This window comes from Amphiprion ocellaris, chromosome 21 (genome assembly GCF_022539595.1).
Source record: "Amphiprion ocellaris isolate individual 3 ecotype Okinawa chromosome 21, ASM2253959v1, whole genome shotgun sequence".
NCBI lineage: Eukaryota > Metazoa > Chordata > Actinopteri > Pomacentridae > Amphiprion > Amphiprion ocellaris.
Window position 1 is genome coordinate 16,590,373 of NC_072786.1, and position 26,615 is coordinate 16,616,987.

The 26,615-nt window shown below is 39.6% G+C and overlaps 1 protein-coding gene across 18 annotated transcripts in view; it reads right to left on the bottom strand.

The window, feature by feature from the left end:
* Nucleotides 1–5,096: 5,096 nt before the first annotated feature.
* wnk1b (WNK lysine deficient protein kinase 1b) overlaps nt 5,097–26,615 on the bottom strand; it is a 122,777-nt gene continuing 101,258 nt past the window's right edge. For 10 of the 18 annotated variants that reach the window (XM_035950148.2, XM_023274624.3, XM_035950142.2 and 7 more), the window contains 16 exons: nt 25,735–26,063; nt 25,576–25,637; nt 25,184–25,240; nt 23,223–23,306; nt 23,074–23,110; nt 22,904–22,983; nt 22,415–22,702; nt 21,998–22,272; nt 21,578–21,653; nt 21,361–21,490; nt 20,278–20,475; nt 19,794–19,886; nt 15,514–15,555; nt 13,895–14,067; nt 11,678–11,734; nt 5,097–10,724 (listed from right to left, as the gene is read on the bottom strand). In XM_035950148.2, the coding sequence (XP_035806041.2) occupies nt 10,305–10,724; nt 11,678–11,734; nt 13,895–14,067; nt 15,514–15,555; nt 19,794–19,886; nt 20,278–20,475; nt 21,361–21,490; nt 21,578–21,653; nt 21,998–22,272; nt 22,415–22,702; nt 22,904–22,983; nt 23,074–23,110; nt 23,223–23,306; nt 25,184–25,240; nt 25,576–25,637; nt 25,735–26,063 (2,401 nt within the window). In that variant the 3' untranslated portion in view covers nt 5,097–10,304. Of the gene's footprint in view, nt 10,725–11,677; nt 11,735–13,894; nt 14,068–15,513; nt 15,556–18,256; nt 19,717–19,793; nt 19,887–20,277; nt 20,671–21,360; nt 21,491–21,577; nt 21,654–21,997; nt 22,273–22,414; nt 22,703–22,903; nt 22,984–23,073; nt 23,111–23,222; nt 23,307–25,183; nt 25,241–25,575; nt 25,638–25,734; nt 26,064–26,615 lie in introns of those variants that run through there. The other 8 variants (XM_035950136.2, XM_035950138.2, XM_035950139.2 and 5 more) reach the window with 8 other exon arrangements.

Here is a 26,615-nt window from a genome sequence, read left to right on the forward strand (position 1 = left end):
CACTTCTTCTTCATTGGTTTTAAATCAGTCTTTAACATTCAGCCCTCCCTGAATGTCCTTCAGCTTTACAATTTCCACAGCACTCTGACTTGTGAACACACAATCAAAGCACGTTAGCTGCAAAATGCACTCACACTGGGGTTTTTTCTACTGTTCTGGTGACATTGCCATCAAAAATCTAAGTAATCTGCTTAGTCTTCAGTTCCTCAGATGCTGGGAGTGCATGAAAACTCGTGTTCACTCTTGCAGCCAACAGCAGAACATTTGTTGTGCTCTACTTGTAGCTGAGACATTTTAGAGTTAGCAGAAGTAGCTTTTGAAAGTTTGTAAAGGTTCATCCCAACACTGTTGCAGTTTTGTTTCTTTGTTTTTGGAAGCGTAAACCTTTTTTTTTCTTTTTTTCTTGAACTGGACTTGAAAGTCCCTCTCCAGTCACTGATTAAACCCATAAAAACTCATCTCAGTGTATCAAAGTTTTTATATATATATATATATATATATATATATATATATATATATATATATATATATATATATATATATATATATATATATATATAAAAACTCATCTCAGTGTATCAAAGTTTTTTTATTTATATATATATATATATATATATATATATATATTTTTTTTTTTTTTTTTTTTTTTTTTTTTAATTACAATAAAATAGTCCCTTCCTACCTGAATATGGCGTAGATGGGACTGCACTGGTACTTCCTCTAAAATGTGCAGATCTATGAAGTCCCTGACTAAGTCTGCACCCACCTTTCTGTTACTCGCTGCAGCCTGAGCACACCAGCTCACCTGCTCTGTCACTGTAAAACTACTCTATTATAATATTTACACAGAAAGTCCCTCCTTGCAAGTTGAGAGGATTGTTAGTGAAATGTTTTTGAGACTGTCATTGGTCCACTGCCATTTCAAGGTGAAAATCCTGAACCATAAGGTGGAGAAAAAAAACACCACATGGACACGTTAACAAGGTAAAAAAACAAACAAACAAACTTGATTTCACCAGAGGAAGTCATTAATTTTCAGTAAAAAGTCTCTAAGTGTATTTTCCCCATTAAATATTAGACCTCTTTGAGCTGCTTCATCTTTAATGCTCCATTAAGCACTCAGTGAATACTTGACTTAACTAATTATTTACCTCTCATGCAGGTGGAAGCCGGGTCATTCTTGTCCTCAGACGTCATTCTCCAAATGTCAGTGGTTTCCTGACAGATTTAGAAGCACCAAAGGAATTTCCACACATAAGTAAGAGCAAAGTGTTAAATGTATCAGCAGGCGGTGGGTGAGAATCTGTAGTGCTGTGTGTCTGCCTCTTGGGAAAAAAAAAGCCTTTTCTAGATGCAAAAGCCATTCTAAACTCACACACAAGCTTATAAGAGCCAAATATATGTGGAAGATTTGCATTAGAACGGGGAGATTTAGTAATTTATGGTTTAAACAGTATGAAAGTTTTGTTTCATGGTTGTTAAGCCTTCACAATCAATAAAAACATGTGTTTTATGTACATATATGGGTCATTCCAGAATTGGAGGACATTTTACATCCCACTCATCAAATAAAAAAAAAAAGAAAAAATATTAAAACATGCAGTTGTTGTGTAAATTTACTTGTCCTGAGACCAAATCTAAAAAAAACTAGGAGAAAAGAATGCTTGAAAATATTTTTTAAATTACCAAGTCTGGAGTTCCCCGTAAAATGCCATTTTTCTCTTGTCCCACCCCCCTGATGAGGAAATTGATTGTCAAATAAAACAGTTAAAATGAATCCTAAGCCTCCTTTTTTTGGTATTATTTTTTCATTCACCTCTCTTGTAATTGTGGGAACATTTTCTTAATCAACATGATATTTTAAATATTAATTATTATGCATGGAACGCGTGTCCCACAACAACCCTGTTAGCATAACCTTTTTTAGCTGGTAGCTAGAAACACTGGAATTAACATCATCAAAGAATTTTCCAACAGAATGGGTAGATTAGAGCAAAGCTATGTTCTTTTATTTTTCATAACATCGTCAGCCTTCACTGAATGTCTCACTTTACCTCATGTTACCAGGATAAGACAAATTCTTTTTACTTTGTTTTTGATCAGTTCCATCAGTAAGTTTGTCCTCTTGGTCAGCAGTAACAGCTAGCTAAATATCTAGCTTCTACTGCTGAGAAAAAGCTAACATTAGCATGGATTAGCAACCCTGTTACTGTGATTAGAGTAGGGTTAGCAAACAACAAATAAAACATGGAATAAAAATGGTACCATTGATGTGTGAGCTGAGCCAATTAAGCATTTGATAATTTATTATCTATTATTGATGAATATGGAGCAGAAAATTGTAAAAGAGAAAGTTAAGTTTTGAAAAATTTTGAAGCCAAAATGTCCTCAAATTCTGGAATGATTAGTCTTTTCTTCTATCACAATCAGAATAGCAACAATTGTTGAATAAACTTGAGAAATCGCAGATCTACTGTTCATGTGTGCACTCACCTAATGTAAACTCTGCATTTGGCTGGGAATCAAGATAGGCTCTGCAAAAAAATAACAAAAATTGGGAAAATATTCAGTTTTCTGCAGGTTAATCAAACTTGTTAATATTACGTCTGACTACAGTTTGTACTGGCAGGACAAATGAAAGTCTAATTCCTTCAAGTTAACAACAAAGGAACCAATAAAAGTATATTTAGGAGCATTAAGATAACTTGACGGAATATCTTTCATCAAGTTTGAACTAGCTGAATTCAGTGTGTGTGTGTCACATTTCTTGCAGTATAGTTCGTCTATCAAAGCAGGAAAACTGCACGATGGAAATTTATTGTTTTAATGTACCGGTAAGTCTCACTTTCCTTCCTCCCTTCCTTCCTCTGGCCCCCTATTTTCACTGTATCCATGGTGACAGATACCAAGCACAAATTCACACCTCACCAACGAGCCGTTTCCTGATTGGCTTCGAAGTGAGACACTGTTCAATTTGGATAACAGGAAGCAGCTTATATAAAGTTAGGTGCTGTAGCCATGTGGAGAGGAACAGTACTGCAGTGACAAAAGAAGTCATTCTGATGCTTGATTTCTATAATTAGGCCTAAAAAAAAAAGAAGACTCAAGTGGCTGAAAAGCAACCTGTGACCCAAATAGCTGAAATCCTTGGAAAAAAAAAAAAAAATTGTACTCAACTTTTGGCCCTGCCTTCCTCGGTGTAATACTCCCTCAGTTTCATGGTTTGGTCCAGACTTTTCACTCACAGTGAGAATCAATCAGCTCATTAGCGGCAGGTGAGCCTTGTAAAGAAAGGTGCCCTCAGATTTGCCTCAGTAAAAACCTTACAAAGTCCCTTTTCCAACATAAAATCCCCTGAATTTATGATTAAAGATCATACAAATAGTCATTTATCAAAAGGAAATATCTATGTGGGTGTGTGAGCCCTTTAATTGCACTTTGAACTTTTTTCTTTAATTTTATGCACCCTGTTTTTTCTATTTTTTTGTCTTTTAATAGGGTTTTGTCTTGTACTTTATGGTATTTTTTCCGTTCTTCCATTAACTTTTTTTTTTTTTTTTTTAAATTTAAAGTCCTACTTGTGTCTTTCTATATTGCCTTGTTTTTTTTTTCAGAATTCTGTCTTCAATATTTTATGGTTTGAAAAATAGTGAGATCCATTGCCTTATTGTATTTAAGATAAGATAAGATAAGATAAAGATAGGATCACTGTATTCATCCTGGAGGAAATTGCTTTGCCAGAGTACAATACAATAAACACATAGGTTAGTGGAATATACACAATTACACGGAGGTTAGTAAAATATAAATTAAAAAAGAATACAAAGTAGAAAATGCAAAGTGTCTAAGTGTGTGAAGTGTCGAAGTGGATGGCAAGGAATAGTGTCTAAAAGATGTCAAATAAATAAATAAAATAACACAAGTACAAAATATAAACTGTAGATAACAAGAAACACATAAGCAGAAAGTGAACTGAAAGCAAACCTATGTATTGCACTAGAAATATTGCACTTTTTTCTGACCAATGTTTTGTTTTGAGGTTTTTTTTTTCTGAAAATGACATAAACACGTCACCAGTCTGCAGAGAAACTTGGCTTCCTGCAGCATCAGACCTTCCAACAAGATCTGAAACTTTCAGCCAAAGTGGTCCAGAATTGGTTAACAAAGTCCAAACTTTGAATCCCATCGAGAATCTGTGGAGGGAACTGAAGAGCAGAGTGATGGTTAGGAAGCCTTCAACCCTTAAATCACAAAAGTGGAGCAGAACAAAATCCCAGTGGAAGCCTACAAAAAGCAATTAGAAGAACTCTTTGATTGCTGTTGTGTAAAATAAATGCTGTCCACTGATCAAAATGAATTATTACCATCTCAAACAGTGTCTTCTGCCTTTTGTTTGTCTCATTTCCAGCCAGAAGAAGACTATCGGTTATATAAAAATTCTCCATAAATCAAAAATTGACAAAGATATGAAGAATTTTGGGCTTAACTGTAGCTGGCTATGGGTTTGAATGTAGCTCAAATGTAAAATAAGAGTGATCATTTCAAATAAAAACACCTCAGTGATGGTGTTGTATTTACACTACCATTCAAAAGTTTGGGGTCACTTAGAAATGTCCTTATTTTTGAAAGAAACTTTTTTTTCAATGAAAATCACATTAAATGAATCAGAAATATAGTCTAGACATTGTTACTCTGGTAAAGTTGATTTTTAATGGAATATCTACATAGGGGTGTTGATAAGGCTAATTGATGATTAGAAAACTTGTGCAATTATGTTAGCACATGAATAAAAGTGTGAGTTTTCATGGAAAACATGAAATTGTCTGAGTGACCCCAAACTTTTGAACAGTAGTGTATAAAAGGATGAACATGCAGACATCAGGAGTCTAAAAACACATCTCAGAAACTTAAAATATTACAAAATGATCACTAGGTCATGAAATATTGTCTGCGCACCCCTACACCTCAATTATTTGTTACCTTTAGGTGTGTAAACTGTTCTGCTCCATGATGATCTGCAGCCTGTTACAAAGACAGACATGAAAACAGAACAAGCAGCAGAGGAAATCAAATGCTGCAGAAAAGTCCAGCCACTGTTATTCATTTAAACAACTTTTATTTATTAAGTTTTTACAAATAAAGTAACAAATTTCAATGTATTGTAGCGCAAAGCGCAAAGTTTTGTTTTTAATATGAAGCTTGAACACTCTATACTTAGTGCAAAACATACCGTTAAAGGCTGCCGATGACTCCCGTACATGTATTTTTTTTCTTTCATTCATTCATCCACTTTATTTATTTAAATCCAACCACTTTTGTACAATGTCAACCACGATACAGAAAAAAGGAAATCACTGAATTAAATTAGGTGCTGTTAGAAACATTATAACGGCACATAAAACGAGTGTGAAGTAAAATGTGTGAGAGCATCAGACAGACCAGAAAACAAAATCAGCCAGTTGGAAAAAAATAAATCAGTAACAGTCTGACAAACTGTTGCCACAGTAAAGACATCATTTCACAGGAGCAGGCGACGTAAAACAGCGAGAGATGCAGTGAATCTGTGTTTGTTGGTGCACTGAAAGGCTTTTTTTTTTTCTAAATGTGGGCACTTCAACAGGAGGAAGCATAAAGGGTCAACGAGTCCTGAACAGGCAAAAAGTGGAAAACAGAAACTGAATTTCAAATGAAGGTGAGTTAAAATGCTACACTGTGTTCGTGTCACCAGAAACAGAATCTGACTTTCCCACTTTTCAGGAAATTTGTTGTACTGGAAACTCTTTCACAATGATTCCTCCACTAAAACTTCACAACTAAACCCTCAGAGCATGACAGTATACTGTCACTGTATTAATATTGCATTGCAAGCGATCGCACAGAAGATAATTATGTGGTATAGAGACAATAAAATGTTATCAAGCTTCAAACATGGAAATCTTTTGAGGCTTGTGCAAGTTGCAAAGTGAAAATCCCAAACAGCTCCAGTGAGTAAAAGCAGATAAATATATTGTTTTCTTGTTAGCGCTGATGTAAATGGCACTGAGTCAGAGGTTTGACAGAACCAGAACTAAAGCAAAGTGGCTCAATGATTATTCACAGCTTCAACCAAACTCGCCTAGTAGTAAAAATGTTGCATCATCATCCAAGAGAAATGAAGAAATATCACAAATAAACCGGCAAAAGCAAAAAAAAAAAAAAAGATTTGTTTGAGTGAAGTTTGTACCAGATGTGATTCATTTGCAGATGAAAAGAAGAAAACAGAAGAGGGTGTCAAAGGCCTTGGATCCATTATCACAATCAACTCCGTCTTTTCAACCACCAACGCCGCGATGCCTTCACATTCAAATGTATGTTAAAGCTTCAATTTTTGGTCTACAAAGTCGTTTCTAGGAATAAATCCTGTTTAATTCTCAAGCATGCCGCTTCGATACCATTATTTCAAGTGGTATAAAAGTCCAACGACAATACTGGCTGATAGAAAGGTTGTGCATCACTGAAGCCTAAACACGTTTATGCCGCTGCCAACACTTTTTCTAACCATTAGTGGTGGGTTATTACGTAAAAACTCTATTTAAAGCCAGCTTTGGTCATTTTACATGACACATTTCTGTATTTGCTTTCTTTCTGTGGTTTTATCTCACTGGTTTGTACGGTTTTTAAGTAAACCAATCAGGATAATGTTGAAGGATGTAGTGACATTAAATCTAAATCTGCTGTCAAACCACACCCATACAATCATTGTTTCTTTCAAACACTGACTGCTGTTTATTTGCCGTTTCTACGGTGAATTTATTGTTTGTTGATTGAAAAAAAAATTGGGTATAAAACCGGGGTTTTATACAGATATTAAAGTTGGCCTCTGATACTATTTCACAACCTAAATGGACTTTTTGATCAGAACATTCCCACCAAAACACCCTTCAGCTGACAGCAGAGTTGGAAATCATGGCTCACGTGAGATTTTAGTGCTAACTACAGGAGTAGAACTCAACAGATATTGGATTTTTGTTGCCGACACTGATTTTTGGGAGCAAGAAATTCATATATTGTTTAAATACATACATGCAGTATGCTGGAGTTATACCAAAAAGGCGAAATTATGGTGCCATTTTTACTAACTCCCAGCAATGCATTTCAAAAACTAGTTAGCAACTTACAACACTTGACTCCGCACCACCACCTGCTCTGCTACATGTGCTGCAGACAACGCAGAGAATACTGAAAATAACGGAGTCTTAGCTGGTCTGCTGGACAAACCATGTAATGACACTGATTCTAAATCATCTACAGAAAAGTTTTCATTCTTATCTTCTGGAAAGGAAAGTTTTTATATCAGATTTATCAAAGACAGGCCAATATTGTAAGAATGAATTTGTTGGGCTCTACATTTGATTTGAGCTAATTTCACAGAAAACTCAAAAATGGATCTTGCTTTATTACACAATCTGTATGCCATCCTCTCCTGACTGTATGCTGCACTCAGGTCAGCGCCTCTTAAGTATAGAGTGGTCCAAGCTTCAGATACAATTGTCAATAACTCCCTCCTTAAAACTGAGAAAATACAGCAACAGAAACAACACTGATGTCAAACTGTAGCCTTTTCTAATCTTCAGAGGTCAATCTTCTCGGCTTGAGGAGTCAATTCACCTTCCTATCAGGTCAGTTCAGGTTTTTTAGAGATAAATTTATATCCAACGGAAGGAGTGAGTTCAGATTTTTTTTTGCACTTTGCAGAAAAAACACTCAAGAGAATGAACCTCAAACCAACCTCAGCACACACATGCCGTCATTACAATCTAACTCCAAAGTGACACCTCGATATTCTGCACACTTCTGATCAAATGTGCCTACTTTAACCCAAGACCCCCAACGGAGAAGCAACAGGAAGGATGCAAGGCACTAGTAAATACCTCCAGCGTTCAGCGGAGGCTCTAAGGGCGGCAGAGGGGTCAGGAGAAGCGAAGACAGCGAAAAATAAAAGACAAGTTTTTTTGTTTTTCAAGTACATTTAAATGGACACCATTGGTTTATACATTCACATTCATCTAACAAAACCAGGGGAGAAAGGGAAGAGGAGGGCTATTTAAAGTGTCTGATATATAAGTACTGTATTAAGAAAAAAATAGCTAGCTTTACTTTATTATCTAAATATCAACTATCCTGCCGTTCACTCCGGTTTTTGTCTTTATACTTGGAGGTCAGTTTCGACTTTCAATTCAATCAGTTGTAAAGTTGAGCTGAAACTGCAGTCGTTTAGTTGTAGGTAAGGCATTGGTTCTGAAGTATGTCCTTAATAAATGGATGGAAGGACGTGTATTGAAAAAGAGGGGTGTTCAATTTTCACATTTTGATGCAAAAAAGGAGACTGAATTGAAAGCGAAAGGACCCCAAACTGTTCTCTGTATGCTTTTTGTGTTTTTCATTTTTTTTCTCTTTAAATTTGTGACATTTCAACCCCTAAAACTAATGTCGTCCAACAACATTTGCTAAGAACAAACAACAATAATCACAGTGTCTCCACATCAGACGCCGATGTGCACGTAGAACAGGTCCATTGACAGAACACATTTTTGTTTTTGTTTCTTTTTAAATAGAATAATAATCATCAACAACAATAATTATGATAATAAATGTACATTGCCGTCATTTCAACCCCCAAATGTTGAAATCCAACCCAATCATGACACTAAGAAAACTGAGGCATAATCTATTAGTCTAAGACGGTTAAACAGCTGCTATGTGAGTGTATTTACATGACTGTGTGTGTCTGCAAGTGTGTGTATTTATATGAATGTCTAATGCATTGTGTGTGTATGTGTGTGTGTGTGTGTGTGTGTGTGTGTGTGTGTGTGTGTGTGTGTGTGTGTGTGTGTGTGTGTGTCAGATTGTTAGCTGGGGGCAGCAAGCAAAAAAAAAAAAAAAACAAACCAAACCAAAATGAACAACAAAATGGAATCATCATCGCTGACATTCTAGAAAATAAACAGACAAACTGTACAAGGACTCTGATACTACTCTGATAACAAGGCCACTTTTTCATGCTGAGTTCTCTCATGTTCGGGCGTTTGTTGTTGTTTTTTTTTCCGTCCTCTGAAAGGTTTTCTGCTGTTATTGCTTCAAATGGCAACAGAGAGGCGAAGAGAGCGATGGAGGAAGAGGTGGAGTCGTGATTCGCGAGGAGGCGTTGGGAGCATCAGTCAGCGCTGCGTCAACGGACCTTCCTAAAGTAAGCAGTGTAACAGGAAACAGATGAGGCGTCTGTTATTTAATACTCACACTCCTCTTCAACCGCTTTCCTTCCTCCATCTCTCTCTGTCTGTTTGAATAGTTTGTCAGATCGAGGGGGAAAAAAAAAAACAAGACACAGAAGGTAACAGAGGAGAAGCTGTCGAGTCACAACCCCACCAAGTGCTGGGCTACACCTATTCTCAGTATGATTTGTTCTTTGTGCTTTTAATGGATAATAAACCCTCATCTTTTCTGCTTTTACCTGATATCAAAGCTTTTATGTGCATCTTTCCTCTGTTTGATCCAGCAAGGCCACGCTCAGCTCACTGTCCACCAGTTTCCTCCTTTAATTTAATGGAAATGCTGCATTTTTGCATGTTTCTGTCATCTTTGAGAGGTTTTTTTTTTTAAACTCATTCTAAGTCTGCAATATGCTGTAATGTCAATCAAAGAAGGCTGCTGTGCTGCAAAGACCGATACACACAGATAGCAACACAGAGGCAACAACCAGCTCTTCCCACTAAAATCTGTACCAGTAAGAAGTTAGTAAGAGGAACTGTGTGGACAGAAGGGCAAAGGTTTTGTAAAAGCTGGCCACCACACTCCTCCTCTTCCTCCTCCTCAGCCTGATGTAATGTCTTCCCACCACCATTCAGCTAATAACTGCTGCCCCGTCATGCACGCACTCAGTGTAGAGCATGAAATGCAACAAGTGCGACCCAGCCGAAAGTGCCCACAAACAACACCGCACACGCAAAAACAGGCGCTGACAACAATCCTGCACCCTGTCAGAACCTCTTTGGCCGTTTTAACATTGCACTAACGAGTCTTTTCCTTTATCCTTGATGGTTTGGCGAGCTGTCACGAGCCCACAGCAGAGAGGGAGATCGTGTGTCTGTGACGGCTTCTCACACAGTGATGGAAGCAGAGCTGAGGTTGCATTTCCTGATTTCTTCTCTCCTCTCGAACGGCTTCCAACGTTTCAAAGTCTCCTTCAGTTCCTCTGTTCTCTCCAGTCGACCCGCTCCACACCAGTCCAGTCGGGCGGTGATTCACACCAGCCCTCGCTCCAAACACTACGTGGTCCTCAGGTTGGGTCCTCCTGGGTTGCTGACTGACTTCTGCAGAGTGTTGGTCAGATGGAAAGCCTGCAGCGGCCCCTGCCCGGGAATCTGGCCCTGTGGGGTGGGGTAGGGGCCCAGGGGCTGGGAGGTACTGACCAGCAGAGGCTGCGTTGGAGCCTGGTGGGGGGTTGACAGGCTATGAGCTGGACCGGACCACTGCGCGCTATAAGCAGCGGTGGGGGTGTAGTGGATGAACTGGGGGGGCTGTTGTGGAGTGGAGGAGGCAGGAGGGTGGCATAAGGAGCCCTTGCGGGTGGCCAGAGAGGTAGCGGTGGTGGGGTTCGTAGGGAGGTGGGCTGAACCACCTATGCTGCTGGGACATAGCTGACTGGGAGCCGAGTATTTCCTGCCCAGACTGGCTGACTGGATCACCTGCAGGAGGGAAGAGAGAGGACCTTTTATTAAAATGTAAATACTTAGAGGTAATAATAAATGCATTTATTACAAGTAAATATCTTTCTAAACTGATATTTGTTTCCATTTCTATCTGGTAGGTAGCTCTCATGTACAGGAAGGAGTGACTGTTGATTATTGATTAAAGGCAGAAATTCATCCATTCATCTATTATCTATACACCACTTAATCCTCATTAGGGTTGTGGGGGGCTGGAGCCTATGAGAGCTGACTTAGGGTGAAGGCAGGAGACATCCATCGCAGGGCTACATATAGAGACAAACAATCACAATCACACCTACAGACAATTTAGAGTCACCAATTAACCTCAGTATGTTTTGGACTGTGGGAGGAGAAAACCCCCACATGCACAGGGAGAACATGTAAACTCTATGCAGAAAGATCCCGGGAAGGCTGGGACGCAAACCAGGGATCTTCTAGCTGCAAGGCAAAAGTGCTAACCACCAAGCCACTGTGCAACCTGCAGAAATTCATGCTTCTTAAAATTCAATGCGAATAAAAAGCTGAAAACCATTGATATGTGATGTGAGGCTACATTAGCAACCCAGCAGAGCAGACACTAAACCTGGAGTCTCAGACATGCAAAGTCCCAGGTTTTCCTCATGTCAGCTGCTTTCACTTATTAAATAACTGGTCAATTTGTTCAAGATTTTGTAATATCTAATCAAATTAGGCAGCTTGTAAAGTAATAACTTAACCTGTAGGTCTATCTACAGGGAGAGGACCTCCATTATAATCAGATTTTATCTTTTTAAATTCATACTGTACTTACAGGGCACATGATCCAAATAAAGTTGTGTTTAATCAAATGATTGAATAAGTAACAGAACACTGGAATCATTTGATGTTATTACAGGATAGAAGCAATGGAGGGTCCAGAAACGATGTGAGGAAGTGTGCTTTATGCTAACCTCGTAGCTGTGTCCCTGTGCTGGGGCCTGCTGCAGCTGTTTGGCACTCCTCTTACCCTAAAAAAGAGAACAGAACAATAACCATGACAAATCATCATTTTTGAAATTATCTGCTTGTAAAGAAAAAACTTTAGTAGTGGGATATGGTTAACAATTATCACTTTTCACTTCACAGAAAGAAAGGTGAACAATTTTTAGCAGTAGTGTGGAACAACATTCATTAGTGTTGCAGTCAAGCAGGAAACATAGTAAAAAAAACCTGTATTCTAATTAATGAAGTAAGACTGCAACTAATACCTGAATTAATCTACTGGTTGTTTTCAATTATATACGAGAGCCTGCCGTGAAGTCCGTGTAATATGTTGTTGTGTTGGATCAGTTCAGCATCATTAAATACGGACATTTGGTCATATACACTACTGTTCAAAAGTTTGGGGTCACCCAGACAATTTCATGTTTTCCATGAAAAATCACACTTTTGTTCATAACATAACTTAATTTCACAAGGGTTTTCTAAATCATCAATGAGCCTTTCAACACCATTAGCTAACACAATGTAGCATTAGAACACAGGAGTGATGGTTGCTGGAAATGTTCCTCTGTACCCCTATGGAGATATTCCATTAAAAATCAGCTGATTCCAGGTAGAATAGTCATTTACCACATTAACTACGTCTAGACTGATTAATTTAATGTCATCTTCATTGAAAATAACTGCTTTTGTTTCAAAAATAAGGACATTTCTAAGTGACCCCAAACTTTTGAATGGTAGTGTAAATGTATTTAACTCTCTGAAACCCCGCAGGTGGCTTTGAAAAGACTGTTTCTTTAAAAAATAGTTTCAATTACAACATTTATCACAAGCACAGAAATAATCTGTGGATTTCAACTTTTTAGATTTTTCTTGATTTGTGATCTGCCATATCTTCTAAAAAGTAGGGCTGGGAAAGTTAACGCATTATTAATGCAGCGGTCATGGATTCAAGTGCGTCCCACGGCCATTTGCTCTTCTCTCCACGTTTCCTGTCACTGTCCACTGCCGTATATATTAAAGCCCAAAAAAAAAAGAAGTACAGACATGGACTTCAGACTAAAAAGTCTTCTGCACAGTCAGTCCCAGCTGTGTACTTTTTGTGTTTGACCACTTCACGATTAATGGATTAATTGCAGAAAATCATGCAATTAATCGCGATTAAAAAATTCTAACTGTTGCCCAGCGCTATTAAAAAGATGACTAAATCTAAGGTTAAAGCTTAAATTCCATTAAAACCATTTTATTCTACATGAATCATTTTAAAAAGTTGGTAAAACATACAGTTTTAAGTAATCAGATTTTGTAACAAACTGAAAATCTCCTGCTCCTCATTGCAACAGCGATGTCACTGGTGAGTCAGCTTTGATAAACAGTGAAATGACAAAAATTCAGGAACTTTTCAGCTAAGCTAGGATGAACTGCAGGCTGTGTTCACACAGAATAGAATGGAAACTAATTAAAAATGTTAAGTATGTAACATGTAGGATCAACATTTTGGTCCAGTGTTAGTAACACTTTGTAGGCAGCTGAAAAAATGCCCTTCTTTTGTATGATTTGTGGCATTTTAACTGTTTCACGCTGCACAGAAAACATTTTTGAGCTCTCCCTATGTCTAGTCATAGTGGTGCTGTTTCGATAGAGATGCAGGACTTTATATTGCAGAGAAAAATGAGCCCATAGTGAGTAAAAACATGACAGGAGTGAAGAAATTCTCAGACTTGCCTTGGGTTTCAGAGAGTTAAACAAAAGTGAGAAATGTTTACCAGTTAACAGACTTATTGATGACTTAACTTAGCAACAAAAACCTGAGCCGCAGTCAACTGCTGCTGCTGATCACCAGACAACAACAAAGATCTGCTGTGGTCAACATCAGCTAATGTTCTGCTTGTTGTATGAAAGAAAAAACAGGATTGCAGAGTTACTGAAAATCTAAACACTTGATGTGCCAAATGGACACAGAACCTAATAGATGTTTTGAAAGCAACCACATGCCAGAAGGCCTCGGCTGAGGTTTGTTTATGCCGCCGACCACTTTTGCTTACAACACATTAGGTTTTAGATTCTTTCCTCTAGCCGTCTTTTTAAACAAATTACAGGGAGCCGGTGAGTCATTGTTGAAAGAACCTGTTCTGTGTCATAACAACTTCTGATATGGTGAGATGAATCATAAAACGCTGGGAAACCTGTGAGAGGTTCATGGCGTCTCGGGCCCAGTTGTCCACCAGCTTGTGGAGGTCGTCGGTGAAGGTTCCTTTCCTCTGGTGGGGGGCCGACATGTTGGGTGGCAGACACTGAGAACCCCCCTGGCTCTGACCCAAACCACCTGAACCGCTCACTGCGTTGGTGCTGTTAGTCCCTGTGAGGAGAGACGAGACAGAAAAAGGCAAAAAATGTGAGATATTGGCTAAAAGATGACACAGAAGTGATGTTATCTGAATGAATGTGAATGTAGACCCTTGTAAAGGTCAGACAGGTCAGAGTTTTAGGGCATGTTATGGTTATAGATTTGATTTGTTTAGTTTTATTGATGGAAATAATGATGACAAAAGAGTCAAATTATGATATGAAGCCTGCTTGTGTTTCTCATATGATAAAATGGAGATCAGTGACACACCAAGCAATCTATAAAGCAGCATTCTCCTTAAAAATGACAGAAGCCAGAGTCCTGCAGCTGCCCATTAATTCATTTCTTGACCGCTAGGTGGCACTAAAGCTCTGTAGCAGCAGCTTGTATGCTATTGTTTTTATTCGCACAGCATCAAACTTATCCATGGCAGGAAAAAGAAAATCACACACTGCAAACTGGCCAGGCCTCCTGCATGAATATATAGGGACTGTTAAAGACTAAATACATGTTAAATATCATATGAGACCTTAACTGTGTTCTATGAATGTAGTTTTTCATCTTAGTGCCTTAGATTATTACCTGAGCTGTTTGTTTTGGGACACTAAAAACCCTCTATTAGTTCTGATTTAAGCAAAGAATAAAATACTTAAAATATCTAGAATAAAAGGTTTTGTTGCATTCAAAACCTGACCCCTGGGAATAAATGAGACATAAATATATAGTTTTATCCAATAATTTAGACCAATAACAGAGAAAGTATATAGATCAACAGTGAATAATTGCAATTTATCTTAAATTTGTAATTGTCCCAACTTGTTTTCTTGCTTTATCATTATTCTCTTGATGCACAGTACGTCAAATCCACATAATAAAAACATGGATTTCCTGTGGAGAGACAATGAACCCAAAGCCCTGCCGGCAGTAACATCTACATGATTTGTTTAGATCATTAATTATATGAGAAAAGACATAATATGCAGGGAAATAAATGAATCAGACAGTTGGTCTGACAAAAACTGTCATGTCATGCTAAACAAAATGGAGGAAAATAATAATGAGGAGCTGCTGAGTCATGACTGACTGCAGCAGCATGGAATTCTGGTAAATGTAGTCTGAACTGCAAGCTGTGATGAAGGAGGAGAGGAAAAGAGGGGAGGGCAGAGTGGCAAACATCTGTACGGGCGAGTTAGTGTGTCTTCAGATGTGTTTGTGTGGGAGAGCTTGCAGTCGCATGCTGGTCATTTCAGTCATTTCAGTCCTTCGCCCAAAAACTGAATCTGCACAGTTCATCTTCAGCAGCTGAAATAACTGAACTGATCTCAAATCTGAGGCAGGAGGTGAACTTCTACGGGGCATCAGAGGGGGAGAGGAAGCGTTGGAGAGCGAGTGCAAGGATGGAGGAGGAGGATGGAAGGAGGGATGGAGGGAGGAAAGACCAAAAAGAGAGATAGTTACTACAGAGCTGGTTGCAGGGGCAGACTTTTTTCACCATCTTCCCTGTGCGGCCGGAAGACAACAATTGGGAGGATTGGGAGAGAGTCAGAGTTAGACCCCGCCCACAAAACACCCGACAACCACAACACAATGCATCCGAGTGTGATTAGTTCAACTTGGAGGAGTCAATAGGCAAGACTTTGGGGTTGAGCTGCCCAGAAACATCTTAAAACCCTGTAATAGAGTGCAAGGAGTGCTGTCATGTTCCAGAAAGGCTTATGCCAAGTCACAAGGTTTCCACCTTTATCCAAACAAACAACTGAGCAAAGATGGGGTTTTTTGACAAGGCCAAGATACATTAGCAGCCTTTTGAGGAAGCACAGACGCCGAACTGAAGCCCGCTTGGTTGACAGTTAGTGGAGAAGAAACAGAGCAGTTAGAAGCTCTTAACGCCGCTTCGCTTTCATGCTTTCAACAACAATGCGATGCCACCAGATTCGTCTTTTCTGTGCGCTGTAGCTTTAAGATGCTTTTGGGTAGCCAACATCTGCTTCTGAGTCCTCTCTACAGCTCACAGGTGCCAGAACTGGGTCCAACATAAGATACATACAAATCAAAGCGATGTATGAATTGCTGCCCACATCTCAGGTTTGAATTAAACAGAGTGAAGGGAAGCAAAGCAGCTTCTATCAACCATTACCACCAGTTTTATACCAATTTGTTAAAGAACAAGAGGAGGTTACGACCACTAAGACCCAGGTCTGTCTCTCTCCCCTCCTGGTGGTGTGGTGGCGGGGGGGGGGACAGGTGGGGGAGACAGGAGGTGAGGACAACCAGTGAGGAAGGGGAATAAAGGAGGGGAGAGAAAAGGTTTGAGCTGCAGAGGGTTCAATCAGGCATTCATAAACTTCCCTTCATCAAGCACAAAACATTTCAACACTTTCTTCATTATGGGGAAATTATAAAGGAACAGAACTGAAATTGTCTAATCAATTAATTAAGTTTAATTAAAAAATAATACATTTCCTATTACAAAACAAAACTGTGTGACAGAAAGCTCAAGTCATCAGGTCACAACTTGTCCTTCCTTGTTAGTCTGCTTTATTTAACGAAGACAAACGTTAAAACTGGAAGTGGTCAGGAATTAAAAACTGTATCATCTATCTCTAACGTATTAGTGGAAATGTACTGTATGGACCAAGTCGAACAATGCTAGTTAACAGTTCACCACGGATTAGTTAAATGGTTACAATGTAAATGTACAGCACAGTGTGCATTTTAGCTGCTGTGATGAAGCATTTTTCCCACCATTCACCGGCTTTCTGAAGGACTCGATTTCCTCATATTTTCATTTTTATAAATAAATGTGTAATCCTTAAGATTTTCATAAAATAAAACACTGATCATTTTCTACATTTTGTTTTTGTCACTGGGTCTGCTTTAAATACAGCAGGCGGTGATGGAATTTGTGCAACTGGAAAGAGCAGCGACAGTGAGGTGTAGGATGAAGAGCTGCAGGGGACATTGATGCACAACTCCAAGTCCTCAGCAGGATAATCAACCTCTCACTGTGCCCCGCTGTCATGTGGAAAGCTGCACTTGTGCCATTTGCGGTGTTAAATCAGACCATGGTTGCTCGTGGCATTAAGGGGAAAAAGCCTGATTTTACTACAGCGGCATGAGTTTGTTTGGTTGCGCTGTCAACAGATACACCAGCTGATCATCTGTTTTATTTCTAACAGCAGCTGCTTTCTGCAGTATTAAACTGCATTTGCTGTTACCACCAGTAACCGTGTTTGTTGCCAGAACACAAATCATGAGGGTTATAACTAAGATAAGAGGCCCAGACACTGTTGTTGCGTTGATACATTGAGTTTTTATGTCAAAACAACAGCTGCTGATTTGTAAAAGGCACATGTAGTTCTGTAAGAAAACCCAAGTTAAGACTTTGATACAATATCTGCCTAAATACACTACCGTTCAAAAGTTTGGGGTCACCCAGACAATTTCATGTTTTCCATGAAAACACTTTTATTCATGTGCTAACGTAACTGCACAAGGGTTTTCTAATCATCAATTAGCCTTTCAACACCATTAGCCAACACAATAAACAAGTGCTGATTGGGTTTTATTTGTTTCACTGCCACGTGTTGTGCTTCAGTGTAAGCTAAGCTCTGAAGTGTTTTATCTGTGTGCTTCTCTCCCGCTCTCTGTGCTCACATAAACTACCGTTCAAAAGTTTGGGGTCATCCAGACAATTTCATGTTTTCCAATAAAACTCACACTTTTATTCATGTGCTAACATAACTGCACAAGGGTTTTCTAATCATCAATTAGCCTTTCAACACCATTAGCTAACACAATGTAGCATTAGAACACAGGAGTGATGGTTGCTGGTAATGTTCCTCTGTACCCCTATGGAGAGATTCTATTAAAAATCAGCCATTTCCAGCTAGAATAGTCATTTACCACATTAACAATGTCTAGACTGGATTTGTGATTAATTTAATGTTATCTTCATTGAAAAAAATTGCTTTTTTTTTCAAAAATAAGGACATTTCTTTGTGACCCAAACTTTTGAACGGTAGTGTATATCAATATGAAGCAATACCACAGCAAAAACCTAAAGTAATAGTATAACAGATGATATAATTTTTCCATTGATTAAAAAAAGAAAAACAGGAAATCTTTGGACAGTGTCAATGCAAGGCAGTGGAGGATGTGATAAGGAGTCAGAACACAGCAGGGAGGAATTACTGCACCATTGTGTTTCATACGTTTTATTATTCCACCAGAACTAGAAGAATTCTTTATGAAGTTTAGCTCTTTCCATGTTCACGTCTCTCCACCTTCACATGTCACACTGCAGCTTAATAAAAGCTTAAAACTTTGGAGAGATAAGACCCAACAGTACCTTTACATTTGAGCTTTTTCTGTGGGAATTACTTTGATTATTATAACTGGTGCTGTTAATCTGCACACGTGTGTATGACTGATTTCAACAGCTAGCAGTAACGTGAGTTAACTGATATGAATGCTGCATTTGCATACAGACATGTTGGCCACATTGGTACATAATCTAGAAAGGTAACTCAACGAAAACAGTTATCATCACCCATAATTGCCTCATCAAACTCTGATGGTGCAACAGCTTTATTTTACACAAAATTAATCACACCCGTTTGACTTTATCTGAGGACGCAGGATCATTTTCTTTATGTATCTGTTACATTAGCTAACCTGTCACTCTTTGATTCCTTAGAACAAGCTGGGATGTCTGTTGGGGAAATGCTTTGCTTCCTTGGTCTGCATACGGAAAGCACTTCTGCAGATAGGCTATCAGCTATGTGTCGGCTGTAAGTGAAATAAGTTGATTTTGTGGACAATCTGTGGACAGTTGGCAAAAGCACTTATTTTTGCACCCATTCCTTTTGTTTTTGCAAACTATGACTGTAGAGAGTGGAAGCAGTCGTGCTGTTGCACATCGAGGAAATTCACAGGAAATACAGCTTCTACTTAAACACTGGCATGCTTAAAGTACCAGCATTAATGAAATGGGGAATAGTATTATTTCTAACAGAAGGATACTGCAATATTTTTCTAGCATCAGATTACTAAGCAACAGTAAATCTCCTAGGTTATGACCAGAACGGCTCTTTCATTTTTCAACTTTGAGTCTCTGTGCTTTGTTTCCACAGCTTTTTGCAGTGTACCTACAGACAGTGAAGAATTTTCTGTGTGCTTCCTATGATTAAACAGTGATTAGATTATTCCCTGCAGTCAAAAATACGCAAGGTCAGCGATAAATGTGATGTTAAGAGATGACTTGGAAGACTATGTTGAAAGAAAGAAAGAAAGAAACTTATGTAAGAATCTAAACTATCACTATCATTGTCTTAACATTTTGTGTCCTGCAGCAAGCTCATATCTCTGATTTTCTACTTTTCTACAAACCATTGTTTTCTTACATTTCCAAACATACACTATAATGATGTTTGTACCACAGTAAATTAAACAGCAATAAGCAGATTGAGAATGGATTTGATTTAGGATAAAAATGTGGCTTGGCTCGTCATTTTAAGCAAAGTACTAAAATACTTGTGTAAAGTGTCTTTAAATAGGAGCGTGTTCAGCAGATTTCTGCAGGACACTGTTGATATCTCAAGCAGAGGGTCTTCCTCCACCAAAGAAGAAAAACCCCACAGGAAGACAGGATGACCATGACTTGACGGATATAGGAGTAAAACAAATAGAACCAAAGTAAGTAAAAGAGAAGAGCAAAGAAATAAAGCGTTACACACAAAGAGCCAAGCAGGGCGTACTCAGAAAGCGCGTCCTCCTGCCGCCAGGCTTGAAGGCCAAACGCTCCGAACCCCAGCTGAACTTTACACAGCCTGAAGAGAGGGAGGAAGGGAGGAGAAGGAGGAGAGAAGAAGGTGAGGAAACAGAGAAGGAGAGTACAGAGAGATTTAGACACAGGTGATGAGCATGAAAGGAAAGAAAATGAAGACATGACAGGAGGAAGGCAGAGGAGGAATAGATGAGAGGGGAGAAAAGAGACACAATTCAAGAATCCACAGAAAAGATGTTAACAGTGAGTTAGCATCACACTGTTCTACAAAGAGAGAAGAAAGACGTGAGGGAGTGAAGACAAACCGACTGCATGCTTGTGTCTTCCTGTGCATGCAGACAAACAATGACCTGTTAGTGTAAATTCAGAATTTTTGAAGTCATGGGGTTGTGATGAGGCCTGCTGCAGCCTGGAGCTCTCGGTGTCGTTCCTACCTGGGGTGGGAGCACACAGGCTGGGCACAGAGAGCGCCGCCTCGCTGGTATAGGCCGAACACAGGTTGTCGCTGGAGGGGGAGGGTTTGAGAGGCTGGAGCAGAGTGCTGCTGGCTGAATCGGCTAGTCCTCCTGGGGCTAACAGAGCCAGCTGGCCGGGGTACATAGTCGGGACGCTCTGGGCGGATAAAGTGCTGCCTGGAGATAGCACAAGGCATGGGCAGGAGAGGACAGGGCGGGAACCAACACAGAAAGCACAACGTAAACACACATAAAGATGATGGACAGATAAAGAGACCCATCGACCCCCCAGACATTTACACAGACACCCCAAGACACACACAGAGAAAAACACAGACGGGGAAAGCTGTCAGAAATTTTCCAGCTCCGAGCCTGATTCAGCGTTCACCCACAGGTACGTGTAACCAAGCAGATAAACACACACACACACACACACACATATATGTGCACACAGATGCATAAACACAGAGAGGGTGTGACGTTAGAGTAAATGTCATTGACCATTCAGGCTGTAGTGGACTGAGGGTTCAGGGCTATGGTGAGTATTACTGTTGACTGTCTGTTGATGCAGGTTTAAAGAGTCAGTTCAACCAAATTACAGAAAAAAAACACATTTTTCTTTCTCTGATAGTGCTTTTCCACTTGATATTTTTGGTTTAGTTTGTCTAGGTTTTAGTGAAGTGAATGGAATTAAATTTGTGATAATTATTTGTTAAACAGCATCTTTGCAGTACCAGGTTATCCCCAGTTGTTGACAATAAAGTATTGGAGAAAAATGATTTTTAATTTGATTGTGGCACAATCTGAAAACTACAAACACCTTCAGTTACTCACTTCTGTTTATATGCTTCCAGGATAGTGTTGTATATTTAAAATGTCATTTTTAATGTCATCAATGCCACCAAATAAGAGATTCCATTCACCTCTGTTGTACTGTAAGTGGAGGGATGAATCCTAAAGTATCTGCATGACTTTGTACTACTAAGCCAAGCGAGAAAGCGTGTGTTTTTTAAAATTTTGATGAACTGAGCCTTTATTATAAATGTTTAAACGTGAGCCTACCTGGCTGTAATGGACTCTTGCTGCCATGCGTGGAGCTGGTTCTGGACGATTTTGATGACTTGCTTTTGGCCGGTCGTCTCCTCCTGCCAGTCAAGGCTATAACTGGAGGGATCACTGCAGCTGGAGGAACCTGAACCAAAGATGAATGGCTGTTTTCTGCTGTATGTGATGCTGTTTATAACATAATGTAGCATATAATGTAATGTTGATGTGTTACCTTTCCCAGCCTGGTGAACAGACTGTCTATTTCCTCCTTCTGGCGTGAATGGAGGGCCTGAATTTCACGCATGTGCCTGATGGTGCAGAGGGGCGATAAAATATTTAAGGAATAAAGTACTGACAGGCTAAAGCAAGAAAGAATAACAAGAAGGGAGAGAGAACAGGAGGAGGAGGACCTAGTTTCCTAGGAAGCACTGAGCATCTTATTTCAAGAAAAGATGAAAGAGAAATAAAAGTAATGAAGCAAAGTGGGTGGTTAACCTCATTCTGGAGGGGAAAAGGAAAAAATAGACTAAAGAAGGCAGCAAAAATTAGCTCTTCAAAACAGTTATTAAAGAAGAGGAAGATGGACAGAGCAGCGAAGAGGAAAACTGAATCGTCTTTTGTGTGACATTTATACGAAGAGGGGATAACTTACTTTTCTCTGAGGCGGTTGACTTCCCGTTTGAAGTCTTCATCCTCAAACTCTGAGTCGTTGTCGCTGCTCATGTAGCAGTTATTGAAGGAGTTGTTGTTCAGACTGGGCAGGGAGGCTTTGTGCGTGGAGTCTGGGGTCAGAATGTGGCCGGGATCGCTGGGTCCGTTGGCAGCCTGGGCAGCAGGTGGAGGTGGACTCTGCCTGGACTCGAGGCTCTGCTCCTGGGCGCGACTGACCGAGAAGCGACCTACACGGGCTTCAGCGCTGGTGGTGACCTGAAACGAAAGAGTGAATACTGAATGAAGTAATCAATAAATGGAAGGTGGGATGAACAAAGATGGCAAGACGAGGGAAGGAAGAATGTAGGAAAGGTCCAAAGAAGGCAGACGAAACTAACAGGTTAGAAAGAGGGAATACCTGGAAGCGTCCGATGGTGGTGGTGGGTTTGGGGGATGGACATGGGGAGGTAAAAGGTGAGGGCTGGTGGGATCCTCCGGGAGTCCTTTGAGGGGGTCCATCCACAACGTCTCCTCTTTGTCCTTCTCCTCCGCCTCTCAGAGGAGTCGAGGAATCTTTGTGCAATGTGTTCTCCGGGCTGGAGAGACTAGAGGATGACGAGGAGGAAGATGAGGTGGAGGAGGTGGTGGAGGAAGATTCAGTGCAAGCCGGACGCTGGACAGCCGGTCCTTCAGGAGCCAGAGAGACCTGAGCAGGCAGGAAAGACAAGATTTTCCTTCACTGTACTTGTTAAAATTCCAGATCGAGTCCACAAATTTCTGCACAATGTCATATATACACCTTGTACTTTTAAAATCAAAAGCAGATATCATAATTTGACTTCTATGCTCTGGAATCCAGTAATCCAGTGTATATTTATCATGTCACCCTTATTTATGAAGCTTTTACCTGAAATCTTCCCAATTTAATTCCACCTGTAGGAGGAGGAGCTTTGGAGGACGCAGCTTCTTCCTCAAGAGAGAAGGGAACTGGAAGACAGATGATATATATACATATTTTAGACAAAAGACACAGTACATACAGTAGATTAATCGACTATTTAAATCTAATGGACATACTTGTTTGTCCCACTGAAGGCACACCACCATGAGAGGCCTGTGTTCAGCACAGAAAGAGGAGAAAATGGGTTAAAATTGAGCCACCCCACTGAACTGATACACTCTGTTAGTCCAAGTGACTGGACTAAAGTGTCAACATGTGTGTTTACCTGTGTGTGAGAGCTCACAGGAACAGTCTCTGGACTCAGTGCTCTCCTCAGCTGAGCGTCCAGATCCTCCAGAGGCTGCTGGGACTAAAAATATTGACAGATGTACTGTTAGACCAGCGTGAATGAAAAAATAAACGAGAACATACACAAGCTTGGCCAAAATAGATTTAAAACATGAGCACAGATCAGCCACAAACACACGTGTATTAAAAAAGGAAGGATCTCTACACTCCTGTTTTAGCCTCTCCACTGGTTTTCAGTTTTAGGGCAGATTTCAAGAGTACTTGTAAAGCCCTCCATGATTTAGCTCCGTGTTAGATTGATGAAATGCTAAGCAGCCTCAGATCTTCAGTCAGGGAACTGACTTGAAGATCTGTAGAGGTTTTGCTCTTGGCACCTTGACTTTGCAACTCCCTCCTTGAAGAAGTGAGGCTGGCAGAGGAAGGAAAATCTTTTGAATCATTAGTTAAACCTGTAGTGCAGAAAGACTAATTACATAAACAATGCCAATATGCGATTATGCTCATTTACATGTACAAGTTCCACACTTTGGATTTGAGAAAAAAGGCCTTTTATTAATGTCACACCATTTCTTCATGTTTTATGTGATTATTTTCTATTTATATTTTACTGTATCTTACTGTTTTTCTTATTCACTGTACTTTTATCTGCCAGAGTGCTATTTAATACTTAATGATGGTGTGGATGAGTTTTAAATTGCTCCTTTCCTCTGTAAAGGATTCTGTAACATGGCTTTAATGTTATATATAGATTATTATTAATATTTTACATATTGCAGTTGTCTAAATGAATGATTTCAAGCAGGTCGTCTGTAATAAACTCATGCAAACAGATATTATTTCCAAATCTCTTGGTCCAATTAGTAACGCGATGTATAATTTAAGCCATGATCAAAACTGGGCGAAGGCACACAAATTAAGACATTTGAAAGTCTAAAATTCAGATTTCTTTTTTTGTCATACACCCCAGTGTAAAGGTGTGTATTTTTTTCTTTCAGTCAAAGCTGAAAAAAATGAATTTACCAAGATTTTACCAAATCCGGCTCCTCTCCTGCGTCAATACACACACAAACAGAGGCAAGGTGATGCAGAGGGCGTGCAAAGCCTTTTATTCTCTTGAGCAATTTAACAGCAATTAAAAAATAAATCATTAAAATCGAATCCCTTGTGAACTTTAACTACAGCAGGATTATCTTAATCAAACAGGACAAGTCTGGCCCCAGAGAGTTACGTAAGAGACGAGAGGTGAACGTTGTGTAGCTCGGCAGGTCAGATTTTTCACAACAGAGCTACAACTCGTATCTCACTATTCAGTTGTGCTCTTCTGGTTGAAATGAAAGATTATTTTTAGACAGCAGCATTCATAGCCAGCCACAACAAAACAGTCTGGAAATTAACATCAAGTGTCTGCCTGTCCTCGGTCTGTCTGTCTGACTGCCGCCTCGGTCGTTTCCTGTCCACTCGTTTTGCTGTTTTCTATTGAAATCACTTTTTCATAATATGTTTCTGTGCTTTGAAGCTCTTATTTAAAATACTAGTAATATTTTGTATAAGAATTGGATATAAGCATTTCTTTTTTAATGCGTTCTTATGTTTCTCCTTTTTAGCTCAGTTGTCTGAAATCTGGCTGTGTATGGAGAAAATCCTCTTGTTATGAGTTGAGTTTATGATGGAGAACAAATGTAATGTCTCAGCTGCTTTTTTTTATTTGGACGTTTTTGTGTCTTCCTTCACTGGTTTGTCACATAAGATTAAGCATTACTGCTGCTTAGTATTAAATTATTCAAGATTTAGAGGGAGGGAATTAAGCGGAAGCACCATTTATACGCAGCACATACCCAAATTAGGTCAGATACAGACACAACAAAAAGCTAATAAACATAACGAGCGCTCTGTTAACACACAACTGCACTGCAGTCTCAAAAATGAACAAAAAAACACCTGTATCAGACAAGGTCCAGGGAAGGATGGCAGGAGTTCTGAAGGAGGAGAACTGGCCTAATCCCAGAGAGGATGTGTTGAAAAGACAGAGTGGGAGAAAGACAACAGAAAAGATTTGTAGAGGAGATTACAAGAATTATTGTGGAGAATGTTAAAAAGATTTTCCATGCCAGATGAGTTGTAAGAAAAGTGGATAGAAACATGGTGTAGCTCCTAAACTAGATTATGTGTGACTTCTTAATCTTTCAAAGTGTAGCAGTGAAAATTAGCTTGGCAGTATCACCTAAAACATGCACATGCTGGTTGACTGCAAACACATATAAAATGACTATTAACTAGATGTAAGAAAGCAAAATGTATATTTTAATGTACTGAAAGACTGCCTAACTCACCGGTACCCTGGATAAGGGGGTTTTGGATGGAGTGGTCTGGCCTAAGGATGCGGCAGGGATGACTGCAGAACATTACAAAGGCAAAGACATTTTCATAAAAATAGAAATTAACACTAGCATACATGCAGAAACACATCTAAAACATATCCTTCAACTTACCAGTCTGTGCAGGGGTGGAGATAGGCGTCCCAGGGCCCTGCATTGGTACGGGTGACCCCAGGGACCCCAGCGCCAGGCTGGAGGGGGGCTGAGGAGAATTAGCTGCCTGGCTAGAGCCAGCTGCTGTGACAGATGTGATGGTGGTCGAGCAGGGGCCTATCGGGGACGAGGTACCCGGCACAGAGGGTCCAGAGGCTGGGTCGCCAGCCAAGATGTCTCCCTGGGTGGATGGCACCCCTCCACCGAGGTCCATGAAGAGAGAACGCAGCTTCTTGTCCAGAGCTTGAATGTCGTCCGGTTTACCCTGGGACTCAGAGGAAGCCTCACACCTGTGAAAGACCAGATCAATGACTTAATTACAGTGAAAGTCATTTTCAGATGCTATTTCTTAAAAACAATCAATACTAAACAGGCCAAATTACTAAAATTGTACTATTTATCAGAGCAAGAAACTGTAAAAAAAAACAAAAAAAAAAAAACAACAGAATGTAGCAACTGATTTTCAGCTGTCATCATGCGAGACTTTACTTTTGGGAAAATTGACCAAATCTAACATGAAAATTGCGGTATTTCATCAAAAATCATCGCTTTACTCTACATGTCTCATTTAAAAATGTGCCCAAAATAAACACTTACTTATACCAGATTTTGTACAAATAGTTAAAAATTCGGTACTCATGGGTGCAACAGAGAAGTCAATACTAACTCAGCTAATTTCAGGGAGTTTTTAGCTGAACTGGGTTGAACTGCTGGCTATGCTTACACAGAGCAGATATTAGACATTTTTAGTCGTGGTTGTGTGCTTTCCGGAGAGTTGCAGGACTTTATATTGCAGTGAAAAATGAGCCCACAGTGAGTGAAAATGTGACAGGAACAAAAAT